Source organism: Xiphophorus hellerii, chromosome 10, assembly GCF_003331165.1.
Source record: "Xiphophorus hellerii strain 12219 chromosome 10, Xiphophorus_hellerii-4.1, whole genome shotgun sequence".
NCBI classification, from domain to species: Eukaryota; Metazoa; Chordata; class Actinopteri; order Cyprinodontiformes; family Poeciliidae; genus Xiphophorus; species Xiphophorus hellerii.
The window spans coordinates 14,955,089-14,969,449 of NC_045681.1; the positions used below are offsets into that span (position 1 = coordinate 14,955,089).

The 14,361-nt window shown below is 36.3% G+C and overlaps 1 protein-coding gene across 1 annotated transcript in view; it reads right to left on the reverse strand.

Moving 5' to 3' along the window:
• Nucleotides 1–1,931: 1,931 nt before the first annotated feature.
• The window catches only part of myo1d (myosin 1D), a 91,085-nt gene continuing 78,655 nt past the window's right edge, over nucleotides 1,932–14,361 (reverse strand). Inside the window, exon 22 of the mRNA XM_032574615.1 lies at nucleotides 1,932–6,329. Within this exon, the coding sequence (XP_032430506.1) occupies nucleotides 6,173–6,329 (157 nt within the window). The 3' untranslated portion in view covers nucleotides 1,932–6,172. The remainder of the gene's footprint in view (nucleotides 6,330–14,361) is intronic.

The window sequence follows — 14,361 nt, forward strand, 5'->3', positions numbered from 1 at the left end:
CACCAATAAGAGTTGCTAACTCTAACCTTTCTTCTACGTTTCACGCCACCCATATACATTTTCAAGCAAACATGGAATCAAGCAAACACAAAGCAAAACACATATTTTGCCATACTGACGTTTATGATTGATAAATATAAACACAGCAGCAATTTTCACTTTTTATAAATCAACAGCCCCACTTTTAAAGTTCCAGCGTGTACAGAGTGAATGCCCACGCCTGTAGACATCTGAGGTTACATAACCACTAGATTGAAACAGGAAGTCGATTCTAGAGAGATCAAAGCTTCTTCAATTATCCTGTTCAATCTGCTGTGTCTAAGAAGCGAAGTGATTCTTAGCGTTTGGACAAGCAGCAGAAAATTATACATTCATTTAAACAGTCCATTTATCACACACAAGCAAATACATATTATGCGATATTCTAGGCACTGTAGCTCTTCATAAAATGCAAAAAACAAAAACACAGCAAGCTCCTGTATAAACTGAAATTTACTGGTGTACTTTCTGTTGTCACCTTTTTTAATCTGCGCACACGTTGTTCATTGAATCTTTTAGTCCTTTTAATCAACGTTACAACATCAATGGTGGCGTTTGTTATCTTGCGTGTGTTAGTGCTGTTTTGTTCAGCTCACTTTTATCTAAACACTGACCCCACCTGCTCAAATATTGGAAATACTGGTGATATTACATACATGGTGACCTGTTTTTTTTTTCCAGATGTGTGGCGGTGTAAAACAACGCTTTGCGTTGGTCCAAATTAACTGAACATTGTGATTTTTGTTTGAATCAGTGGCTACTAAAAACTAACCAGACATCGCCCGCCAGTCGTTCTGATTAGAAATGGAGCCACAAGTGGAATACTTAGTGTTGCTCCCCTAATGGTGGCGTTATGGCAATTGAAGAAAACCTGAGTCATAGTCTCCAGGTTGTTAACTTGTGAGGAAACCAAACAGTTTAGATCATCAGAAATATACCAGTTGGAGTCTGCAATGACTAAGCCTTCCTGTCAGTTTTCCAGGACGTCACCCAATGTTGGCACATGAGAAGGAATTAATTTTAATAAACAAGTTACTGTTTACTCTTTGAAATTTCGCTTTGTCCTGTAAATAATGATGTTTTTACAGGACAAAAATCTTGTAAAATCCTATGTAGGGCATCTATCTATTACACTACATAGATAGGAAACAAATAAGGTTTTTCAAAAACGCTCCTGCAAAAGTATTTCGTAACTAATGTATGCATAAAGGCTCTAAGAGATAAACACACAGTGACACCTTGTTACAGCTGCAGTATGTAACTTTTATTTTTTAAAAAAGAAAACGTTATCGAACTGTCACTGATGTGACAGTATCGTACGAGACAGACAATTCATGAAAAAAATGTAAAAATCGAACTCCTCTGCTTTCTCCCAGTGCCAACTAGAAATAATCAAATCAAAGCCAGGAGGAGGGTCTTAGCACTGTCAATCATTCCTGTGTGCATTCAAAAATACTTTATTAATCCCCCCAAAATTAAATATTGTAACTCATATTGTCCAAGTTACTTCAAAGAGTTGTTGTAGATCCTGATGACTGTAGGGAGGAAGGATCTCCTGTAGCAGTCTGTATTGCAGTACATTGAAGAAGCCTCTGACAGTATTACAGTCTCATGAAGGTTGCATTTAAAATTTTTTAAAAATCATTAGAACCCAGTAAATAACAGGCCACATTTTGTCTATGTTCTGTCTATGCATTTTGTCAAAATGCTTTCAATTCTTTGAAATAAAACTTGCTTACAATCTGACTGAAATAGTCATTTTTTTTAATACAAAATAAATTTAAGCAGATTTAAAGCCCCAGCTTCTTTTTCAGTCACTTTTCCGAGAGGAATTGCCAGTGTAACATCGGTTTCTGGATTATGGGCAACAGACACATACTCAGAGGCAGCAATTGAAGCAAATACATTTATTAATAAATTGATTAATGCAATATTTATCATTCTGGAACATCATAAACAGCTGAACCTGAATCATACAAAAACACTATGCACAACACAGAATTACAGCATTTCCCTTTAGTTTTACTTGCGATTTTTTTTCATTATATATAGTATGGAAATATTACAAAATATAAACTTAATATAAAATTAGGCACATATTGAAGGAAAGGTGCATACACACAGATTTAACTTAAAGCCGCTGACAACAGAAATTACAGAGAGAAGATATAATCAGTTGCGATTTGGCTGACATGGATTGGATAAAAAAAAACAAAAAAAACAACAACAATAGATCACAGTAAGGGGAAGAATATAATGGCACAAAAGCTGTCATTCAGATTTAGACTCATGCATAATGGGATAATTAGAAATAAGATGGTTTTTAACAATATTTCTATATTAACTGAATGTCAAATTGAAAAAATCCCAAAAATAAATCAAAGAAAAATAAATCTGCCAACACTCCATATTTTTCCTCGGCCTTCAAACAACAGTAATGTATGCATTGTAATGTACGGTATTTTTCAGAAACGACAAGTGATCAGAATATCCTGGGGAGTTACTTTTACAGATTTAGCCACAAATCAGCAGAAGTTAGAAAGTGCAGATGCAAAAACTCGACTGCTTTTGGCTTTTATTCATTTGCTCTAAGGACAGAACAGAAAACTACTCCGGCCTACAGCTTGTGACAGTTTATTTTGAACTTTATAACTTGGGGAAACTATAACTCAAATTTTCAGCAAATAGTTGTTTGGAAACAATCATGTCAAGGAAAAAAAAAAAACAATTGTCTGTCTTTTTAAAATGTGTTTAACAGATTTATGAAATGAAATGGGAGCAAACTGTTTTTGTGATGAGCCGAGCATCTGAAATGTAATATTTTAAATGAAAAAGCATAAAAAATCCAAAGCAAACACATTAAGGCCTCAAAAACCTTTTTTTTTTTTTTTTTTTAATATCGTTTTGATGGATTACAACAAAATCTCTCTCATGGGAAGTAAAATAGGAAAAAAATAAGAATTAGAACTTTTCACAGTAGTGTAAAGTTCTTTTGTTGTACAAAAATCCCTGCGTATTTAAAAAAATACGTAAAATAACAAAACAGATTTGTGGCCAGATAGATTGTGAGAATTTGTGCGGCATAATAACAGAAAAACATGCCATATGTGAATACATAGATTAATGACGATGGCTACATGATTAGTGGTAAATAATGATGTACGTAGCTTTACAGTTTTTTGTTTTTAGCTTCATTGCAACAGATAATGAGAAGTCTTATCCATATTTCGGAAAGTACCAAATTTGTCTCGAACTCTTTCTGCAATATTTAACAAAATAACAATCAAATAATGTTGGTAGTACGATAATAAATTTGAAATACTGTGTATACTCTATGAAATGCTTTGGGATATCCATAATTCTTCTTTGCAATCTTGTATTTTTAAAAATTTTATTTGAAAACATTTGAGTTCATGAAAACAGAGTAAAACAAATAAAAGAACAAAACAAAAAAGAAGTAAAACAAAAAATCCTTGAACGACCAGCAGTACAGTGAGCTACGCTGGTCCAGGAGCCAAGTGATTTGATGTAGAGTGGAGACATTCAATGCGGGGGCTTGGGGAAGGAAAGGAAGCAAAAATGAGGCTTTGTTCACCAACCCTTCTCTGGCCTGGAGAGAAGTGCTGAAGTAAGAAATGACACAAAGTCCATCCTAATGATGAGCGGTGAAGAGCCAAGCAGAGAGGAGGGAAAAGAGGAAAATCCAGTGGGAAATTACCACGCTGGAGGATATGCAGAGCTGCACTGCTACAGTTCACACACACACTCATGCACAGAAACTACTCCTTTGTAGACTGTCTAATAAAACCTATAACAGTTCCCTGATTCAATTTTTTCGGTACAATTTTTCACAACAGTTTTTCTCGTCTAAAAGCGCTTCATTAACCAACTGAATATGTATAACTCTTCAAAAAGTGGAAACATTGTCAAAGTAATTAAACAACACCTGGATAAATCCCACACAGTTGGCTGACTGTGCGGCACTTGCCAAAACGTCCACTAAAGTTCTCCTTCCTGTTGTGAAGCATAAAGAAAGCTTTTAGTCAAGAGAAAACACAACGGGAGCTTTGGCTGTGTAATCCTTTTGTGTCTTTTTGCTTGAGTTTGTCATTTATGCAATTCACATTAAAACATCTAGAAAGACATTTAGTCCTCCTATAACCAGCTGTGTGGAAATTGTAACCAGAACATGGAGATTAGGCAGATATTTCCTGTTGTTCAAAGAAAACAGCAAAGGAAGTGAACATTTCTGTAAATGTTCTGGAGCTCTCTAATAACTTTCAGGATCAAAACTAGAACAACAGTCAAAGTATTAAGCAACTGTACATGAAGGAATTTTAACATTTTTTATAGTTAAGAGTATCTAAGGTTTAATATAAAGACAGCATGAATAAAACATTATTACTTTCAAATTTAACTCACTCCTATTATTAGCAGACTCTCCTAAACACCAGAAGCCATGTAAACAGAAATCAAATCAATCTGATTGGTCCTTTTAAAATTTCTTTGTTATATTTCATTAATGGTTATCTAACTAGCTTGCACAGCAGCAGCAAACTGTTTAATAATGGCTTAGTGGTTAGCTTGTAAGCTAGGATGTTAGCAGTTAGCTTGTTAGCAACAATGTAAGATGGAAAAAAAAAAATGTTTTAGTGAAAGCTCCAGAACATCTACAAGAACAATTTTCTGTGGAAAACATTAAAAAGATCAGAAATAAATATTTCACCTCAATGGGAAAATGGGGTTAGAATAGTTTTAACCCAAAATCTCTACTTTGTCTGTTCAATCCAAGGATGGATTTGAATATTATTGCTAATGAGTGAGCTATGAATATGTGGTGTGAATGGCCAGGGGCTTTTAACTGACATCGCCTTTGTGCAAACTGTGTGTATCTCATTATTTTTAATGGTTTTGTATTTTGTATATGCATCTTTTTTTTCATTTATTACCTTACAATGAAATCCACATTCTAATACATGAAATTTGTGTTTGGTGAAATTCAGTGTTGACAGATTCTTTTGCAAAACAGAGAAAAACACATTCTGTATTTAGCCAGCACAAAAAAATAGCTAAGGGATGACTGTAGCACAACTGACACCTTGTGGAAGACAAATCATGTGGTTTGAGCTTTTTGGGTTTCCAAGCTTTGAGAAAAGTAAAAGACAAGTCTCCAAAGAGCTGACTGATGAAAAGAACTGTCCAAATGTGTCCAACCCTGTCTCTGTGGTCTATAGGTGAAGCTCTGAGCAAACTAATGGAGTTAGAAAAGATAACCTGCATCTTTAGTCTCACTCAGACATGATCTCCATATTTACGAAGAACTGGCAAGCAATTCTGATAAAGCATTAAGTTTTACGCCTACAGTCAATATGAAATAAAATGAAAAGAGTTTGTTTAATTTGCTACTTGCTGTTCATTTTTTGCCAACGCTTTAACATGCTTATGTAGCAGGATTGTTTCGCTAAGAATGTGCTCAACACATTCTACCAAACATCCTGTGATGACAACTAAAATAATTTGTCACTGAGACTTTGGCCCAGTTTCATGATACACATGTAAACATTAAGGAAAGCAGACATTCCAGGTTCTTCATTATCTCCTTTAGATAGGAACGGTCTTTGGTAGCATTATAGTTTTTGAAAACACAAATGGTACACATGAAAGCAAACATAATCAACTGTATTCTTCATTTTTCAAGGGCTCCCATTTGAGCCGGCTAACTGATGGAGCTTCAGGGATTAGAAATTCCTGTGAAACGTTTGGATTTTGCTGATATTACGCAACAACGGTGTTTCTGAGAACAGCTTTTAGATAATCCATTCTCACCTGGATTAACACTAATCAGTATGCAGCGAACTAAATATTGCACAAAGCAAATCAACTTAAATACAGATTTTAACCAAAGCAACAGTTCCCCTTTGGTAAGTAATAAGTCCATTTCCTTTTAGCCGATATCACCGTCTTTAATGATACAACTAACAAAACTAGGACAAATTTGGCTTAGCTTAAAGAATCAATCCATATGTAGAGCTACTTGCCACATCAACAGCAGCTCTGCAAATCAAAACAATCTTCATTATAATCTCGGAATGGTTTAAAATCAGCTATTGCGCTTTTCTTCTTTTGGCCCGTTTTAGTTGCCAGGAACAGCCAGGATGTAGCCAGCTCGGCTCTTGGTGAAGTCCGGATGTGACTGGTTGATCTTTGGCTCGACGACGACCGTGCACTTTCGTCCGTTCATGCTGCACTGGATGGGGCTTGTAATGTTCACCTGCAGCTTCCTCTTCTCACTGTGAAGAGAACAGTAAATGGAGACATTATTCAATATTCAATATTCAAAAAGTAGCGGGATGAAAGTATGGACAGGAAGAAAAAGTTTAAATTATCATCATCGTCACAAAAACCTTCCTTAGATTCCGCAAACATGTGAGGTGGAGTAAGATTGTTAATTCCACTGTTTTACAAACCAAAAAGATGATTGGAGGATCATCTCCACTAAAATTAAATCCCTTAGCATTAGAAACCTTGTATGAAACCAAGATGTATAAGGCTATAAATTATGGTTTTACCCCCTCTCTGACATAAACGGCATCATAATCACAACTGAATCTCACATTTATCATACAGTCACACTCACACAGGTATACATACACTCACACAGTGAGGAGCCATAAATCATCACCATACATACAAACTGAGTTATCTGTCTCACTCAGAAAGGCGCCTTTGACATTTTTCGCAGCAATACCGAAAAAAAAAAAAAAAATCCTAAACTGTTTTGCATAAGAATGAAGCTTTATCAAAGGAAAAAAATATTGTCTCAAAGTGACTTAGACACTGTGTAACAGAACACAAATAAATTCAAACGACTGCATGGTATATAAATCATCTGTAACACATGTGGTAAAGAAATCTAAAAACATTTTTTTCTAATTTTCATGAATTGTTTATGTATGTAAATCCACCCTTTGTACTCAGAGAATAAAACAGTTTTATATCAAATTTGAAAATCCGTCAACTCATACAATACAACAAAAGGAACTGCTACCAGTTTGTTCAACAGCACTGAATCAGTTCAGCAAAAATATCTACTTGTTTAACTATAGTTACTAGTGATGTATTTAAAACTAATGTATCTGTTTTAACTGATGACATTAAGATGATGTTAGAATACAAAATACATTAAAAAAGAGACATAACAGGATATATAAAGTAGTGAAGGGTGGCTCAAAATCTTTTATTTAAAAGTGAATTTAACTGAATGTACTTGAACTTCAGCTGCTGTGATCATTAATGTTCTCTGAACAGCGTTTCCTTATATGTTGGGGGAAATGTGCCAACTTTCCTTTCAGAGAACACTTCCAAGTATTACGAAAGGGTTTGACTCCTGGAGATAAAATATAGGGATATGAGGAATGACTGAAGAATTTGTCAAATTACTCTAAATGACACGCCAAGTAAAAATACTTGAACTTGATGAAAGAGGGAAGTAACAAAGACTTTGGTTTTATCAGAATTAAGGGGCAGGAAATTAAAAAATTAACATCAGCAAAGATTCAGGAAGTCATTAGGCGCCTCTTGTCCTATATCATCCATCAAAAGAAATTCTAAGATGTTGTAGTTTAAAAAGAATATATGGATGTGAGAATAGGTGCATATGATCAAAGCGTGAAGGATTGTGTAAGAGAAAATGACGGTATTTATGAAGGACAGCAGAAGCTGAATCTATATGTACTGTTGCAGACACCATGTCTGTGCATATTTGAAAAGAAAGGCTGAGAAAATGAAGATGAATAAGTGAAGAAATCATGCAGGAGAGCTATGGAAGGAACAACCCATTTTGTGTTTCTGGAGCAGAGAGCGGCAGTGGCCGGGTTTTTAGAGACTGTCACATCCAGTTAGACCCTCTGTGGGTGAACTGGAGCTTTGCTTCGTTTGCTCTCTAACAGGATCGATGGAGGGACTCAGCCAGTGAGAATAAAATCAGCGGGAACTGTGGGGCTGCTGAGGGAGACAGAAACGTGAGATAATGTTAATGTGATGGAAACTGAGAAGATGACTGTGTGATAATTGCTCTCTGGTCGAGTGGGAGGAGGAAGTGATGGAAATATAAAGCTGCCGGGGCCGGAGGGCTGAAAGCACGATAAATAAATATGCATCTGGTTCTGTTTGGTCAAGTGTTTGTTCTGACACACTTTCCCGATGACATAGTTTACTAATCATGTAAACAAATTCAATTTTTCCCATCTTGCTCTGTGCCGCTTTAATCTAAAGTCTAAATTTCAGCTATGGACCTATTGAATCTGACTTGTTGCACAACAACAAAATAAACAAGAAGAAAAAAAAAAAACAAGGCTTGTGCTGCCCACGCTGCACTCCTCTGCAGAGCATGTGCAGCTCGCCTTATCCAGGGTGGAAAAGGCTCAGGGTAGCGCCGGTGCTGGTTTCCATGGCAACCGCCCCCCCTGAACCCAACTCCCCCATCTGTCATGGCTGCCAGCCAGCCGACGGTAGTGTTTGCGTGAGTGCGCAGCGATCTGTCTGTTCCTCGGTCCATCTCTCATCGCGGTCCGTCTCCGTCTCACTGTGCTGCTGGAATGCCAGAGGGAATGCTGGGCCGAGTGCTGCGTGAAGGGCGAAAAACACCGAAACGTTCCCATCCAAACCACCTCACAAAAAAAAAAACGGATTGCTGACGCATCTCTGAACCAAAACAAACAAAGATTCGTTTTAAAGAAACAATGGTAAGCACTTTAACCCTAAAGAGAAAGAAATGATGATCAGCTTGGTCTTAAGTTCATTGACTGCCATATTTTACTCGTAGTCGGCTTGAGCCAGCCAGAACCCCCCCTCACACGCACCCCAAAACCCCGGGGGCAGACTTGGTCCATCATTGGATGGCCTCTTTGACTGGAAAATCAATTCTTTCCTTTACTCCAGCTCCCTTCCCCCCAGTCCATTGCATGTGTTCGTCTTTGCCCTTCAAGCCACGTGAGTCCTGAATCACTTTTTTCCCCAAAGGTAGCTTCTCTGTGTGAACAAAAAGAGGCTGGAGAAAGAGGAAGGCGAGAAAATGAAATTTGGGAGGAAAGAAAAGTTGAAAACAATGGGTGAATGTCAGTTTACCCTTCATACCTTATTATTAGCTCAAAAAACAACAGATTGTGTAGTTTCATAGAAACCAAATAATTATAATGTTATCTTTTTTTCACCGCTAAAAATAGGTTGGAAAATATTCTGATGAAGATTTATTATTAAAGTTATTTTTACATGCATCAGTATGCTTCATGGGTGTTCGAGATTTGTACATACAGATGCATCTCAAGGATTATGGAAAAGGTAACTTAGGTTCAGTGATTCAGTTACAAAAGGGAAACTCAATTAATAGATCCATTAAATATAAAATGATATTTTTCTGTTTATTTTGCTTACAGACAAAGAAAATCCAAACTTTCAGAAAATTTGAATATCAGACAAGACCAACAAAAAAACAAGTTTAAAACAGAAATGTGGGCAAACTGAAAAGTAGGTTAGGACCTAATTTAGATGAGTCAATGCCCAATGTGTTTGTAACCTTTATTTCGACTTGCCTTTAGTTTTACCAAGAAAAACTACAACCATTCCTTCTTTGCTATGCGCTAGTCAATTAGTACATTAGTACTGTTCAAGACGATGTGTTGTAAACCTGTGAAGGCTGTGACAGACATTGTGCCTTGTTTCAACTTTCCCCCAATATTCATAAAAACAGTACTGTAAACAGTTAGGTCTTATTATAATTACTTTGTATGGCTTTAAAGTAGACTCATTAGTAATAGTAGTGCATTTAGAGTGCATTATGTTTTTGTTCTCTCGGTAAGTGCATTAAAATCGTCCCGGTGAAGGATCCCTTCTTACATTACAATCAATGACGGCAGTCCAGCTTTTTGAATGAGTGTCGGAGTTTAGGAGTGAGATATTTTAACCTAATCTGAATAAAGCGGAAAGAGAAGAAAGTTGGAGGACAGAGTAATAAAAGGTACTTGGATATGGAATCACCAAGTGAAACAAAAAGGGAAAACAAGAAGTCTTGCTGCTCCTCACAGGATCAAAATGAAAAATGTGATCATATCCGAGGCCCATTTTTTATATATTTTTCCAATCATTTACTTAGAGGTTAGTCTGCTGCATTATAATGTAATACATTACTTTGGCCTTCCATATCAAACTTTGTGACTGTTTGCATCGACATAAAGTTATCTTTTCGTCGTCTTTAGTATTTTACTCTTCGTTTTATTTATTTATTTTTTTACACATTAAAGTGATATTTGGTTTTGGTTATTTGTGTGCTTTCACTGTAGAATCATAAAAATGATAAGAATCTTAATCTTTTTATTTGACAGCAGCAGAGAAAAATTAACTGTCACAAATGTAAACACAAGTTTGCATTAAGTAAAAAGTGATTGCATCCATGTTTACCGCCCTGTTCTGTGCCTTTTTTTTTCTTATTTCAAATCTCTCTAGTGTGGTAAATGGGTTATAATTTGTTTAATAAAATTTAAAAAATGCTTAAGTAAAAATATTCCCAATTTTAAAACAAGTCTTTAAAAACATAGCAAAGCAAGATCAGTGGAAGAGGGATGAGATGCAGTAGAGATCACCTCAGATCCATTAAACCATCCAGCTCACCTTCTGGGTCTTTCCTCTAACAAGGTACTGGGATGTCCCCCAAGCTGACAGCTGCTAAAATATATATGAGTACTGCAGGTGGGGAGGAGGCGATGGCACTCTGGAAAGCTAAAGTTTGTTCTGACTCAAGTGAAATATTCCTTCCTTCCTTTCTGGGTGAGATGACATTTGGGAATGAAACTTAAAGGCTGATGGAACAGAATTTTTAATCAAGCTCTTTGTTTTATCTCCAAGTATGGATTATTTTAATCCCTCATAGACTGAGATTTATGTTTCCAACTTTTAGTATCAGTAACAGCAAGGAGGAGGAAACGTACTTGATTCAGAATAGGAACCACCCCGCACAGATTGAATCAGAAAAATACATCTGTCAAAGCTTCAAAGGGGATCTGCTTCCCAGGTGTACAAAGCTCTGTCTTTATGTCAGTATTTTAGATCTTAAGACAACTTGGAGATCAAAATGAAAGAAAAAGAAGGAGAAATGTGTTTGATATGTGTTCAGACAGTGGGTATTGTTGTGTTTTTAGTTCAAAAACCATCAGGTCAGATTTGGACAGTGTTGGCTTTATGACTGATGGAGAGTCAGGTTTACATCCAAGCTTTTTGTGCACACAAACACATCAGGATCAAAACAAAAAATAATATATACACAGTTCTATAACAAAAAAGGTTCTTCACATATTTCTGGACTTTCGATTTAGTAGTCGGTGATGCCTTCAATTTGAATAACTGTATAACGTGTAAATAATGCCAGATTCTAACGCTGATTCTGAAGGATTTTCCTTTATGCTTTTAGATTTTTTCCCCTGAGCAACATAACTCAGAAGAAAAAGAATATGAGGAAGATGAGAGAGCGCGAGGATTCTAGTTAAAATTTGCTCAAGCTTTCTTGTGCAGTTAGGCTCCACCAACTCAATGTACTGTAGGTGGCATAGTTGAAGTGAACAACAACCAGGAGAAGGAGAATTTTTTGCAACCTAAACTAGTCTAAATCTATTTATGTTCTTGTTGGAAATGTCCATGCATGTTTGCAAATAAATGCCACACTCAGCGTCTATACCAGGATGTACTAAGATGCAAGGTAAGTTGGTAATGCCGTAAGGCTGCTGGAGGACATACTTACCATATTTCCCCGCTCTGCTACTTTCTCCTACTACTCTGCAATTACTGTCTTTAGCTGTAACTATGTTATCCTTTTGGGGGTTTTTCTCTAGTAGTAAACAGTTAAATTAGCTACTGGTGTGATTAACTATGTTTACTCTGTTTTTCATCCCACTGGCTTAGAGTTTATATGTTTGCTGGGTTTCTATTCCAGATGTAGCCACTTAAGAAACTACTGCTGACATTAACCCTAACATTTTTCTTTAACATACAAAGTATTCCTAAAGCAGTGTTTCTGCGTTTCTTGTGTCTGCTTGGTGTTCTGATCTCCCTCTTTAAGTTAAGCCCCGGTGCCACTTACACTGCTGGAGCTTCCTCCGGTTTAAAGGGCCACATATGGATTTTGGATGAGGTTATTGCTACAAAAACAGACCTGATGCAGTAAGCTAGATCATCCAAATGGAACAATAAACTGAACTTGTCCCCTTTATGTTTATAACTGGTATCAGATTGTAAGATATGTAATGGACTTTGAATCTATCAGTATAATTAGACTGAACTGAAAAAATGTATTTTGTGTATAAACCGCATCAGATTTTCTGGTCTTTGTGTAAAATGTAGATCAGATCAGAAGTAAAATAAGAAGAATTAACTTTGATGTACTCAAAGGTACATTTGCTCTAAAATACAGGAGGAACAAAGACATTGCTGTGTTGCATTTAATTATAAACAGGTTCAATTGATTTTATAGCTCTCCAAATTGTCGACGTGATTTCTTTTTGTTTCACAAAGTCCTTACTGTTAAGTAGTTAAATCTGTTTAAAACACATTTTCACTTGTGCTGCAATGTTCTAAATCGATTCTGACAATACAAATACCGACTTTAATGTTTTTCTACAGAAGTCTCGTAGAGGTTTTCTACCCAAGCCTCAGAATCGCCAGGATGCTCGTGACTGTATGTTCAAGCTTTGCATACTCCAGTCATTGTTTTTCATAACTTCCTGCCCTCCCCCTTTCAGTTAACTGGAAATGTCGTCAGCAGATCTACACAAAAAAGCCTGTTAATCTCACTATCACACTTTCTTTGTCTCACATGGCTGCATTGCATGTCTCACATCCTTCTGTGAGCTGCGTTCACACAGAGGAACAAATGGCACCATGCACTCAGCAGCACAGACTCACACCTACATAAAAACTAAAAATAATCCAGAGCAGCAAATAGGTGGAACAGTTCTTGTCCCTGATTATCATAACACAAAGAACCTGATTCAAAGCAGCTGGATGGATGAAACCGCAAAAAAAGATGATCTGCCCCAGTTTAAAGTGGCTGTGGCTTAGAGGGGTTCACGCTGTGAAAACTGCCCGAGAGGCTGTTTGACTGCAGCTCTTTAATTAGCATGACTGTGCCTTAGAGCTGTGCAGTTTTGATGGAGCTGCAAAGTGCAGATGTACTGTTTCAATAGAGGAATGCAAAACAAAGTAGTTCAAAAGAAATTGAAACATAAAGTATTATCCATAAGCCTGGATCTTAAATCAGTCCACTATTACAAAAATTAATGTATGATTAACTATACTCCTTTAAAGTTTTTTTTTTTTACAAGAGCTGCACTTATCAGAGATTTTTAGGTCAATTTAGACCAATTTTGTAAACCTGCCAATTTCAAACATGGCAGGTTCTCTTTTGGAACAAACTTTTCACAACAGCATTACTTCACAAGTGGGACAAAGACCTTGGTTAGCTTGATATCATCACGAAGGCTATTCTGATGACCACAAGAAAGTGCTGATGCCTGAGAACATTAGATTAACAATGCTTGTCAAAACTGGAGCAGAAATGTCAAAATCTACCTCAATACTTAGCCCCTTCCTTTTAACATGATGCTTTTTTTAAAAATATTATGTTTTGGACATGGAAACAAATACAACTGTTAGGAACTCAAGCCTGGAAACAACTGAAAAGGAAAAGTTGTTAAAATGATAATAAATTTCCTCAAACAATCAACTCTAAAGTCAAATTAAAACTTTTCACTCACAACCTTAAAAAGGAAATCAGAGCTTCATAAACTGATTTTGCCTTTGCTCCCCATCCAATCAGAATACAAAACCAAGCACAAAAGAGCAGTGTTAATAAGCAAGTTAAAAAACACAACAACGATAAGACAGCATAAAAAAAGAAAGGTCTAAAGCTTCAAAATAAATGCTTAAAGGGACAGAAGTTCCCTAAATCTAAACAATACTGAGCAAGAATGATGCCTTCATACAAGAGATAAAAATAACAATAAGCAGATCATATAGATCTTTAAAAAAACCTCCAACATGTGAGGGTGTGTATTACACAATATGATTGTCCCCAAAGGACAGATTAGACTTTAAAGAAAAGTCAGTCTGCAGCTTAGAAAGTACAAGAATTGCAATATGAAGTTTTATTATACTCAAGCAGGAAACTAAGCTAAAAGAGCCCTACTTTTTAATATTCTCCGTGAGTCTCTCTTATTTTTTTGCACAGTAAGCGAGATCTGGACTGCTGCATTTATGGAATAGAAACGCTGACAATCA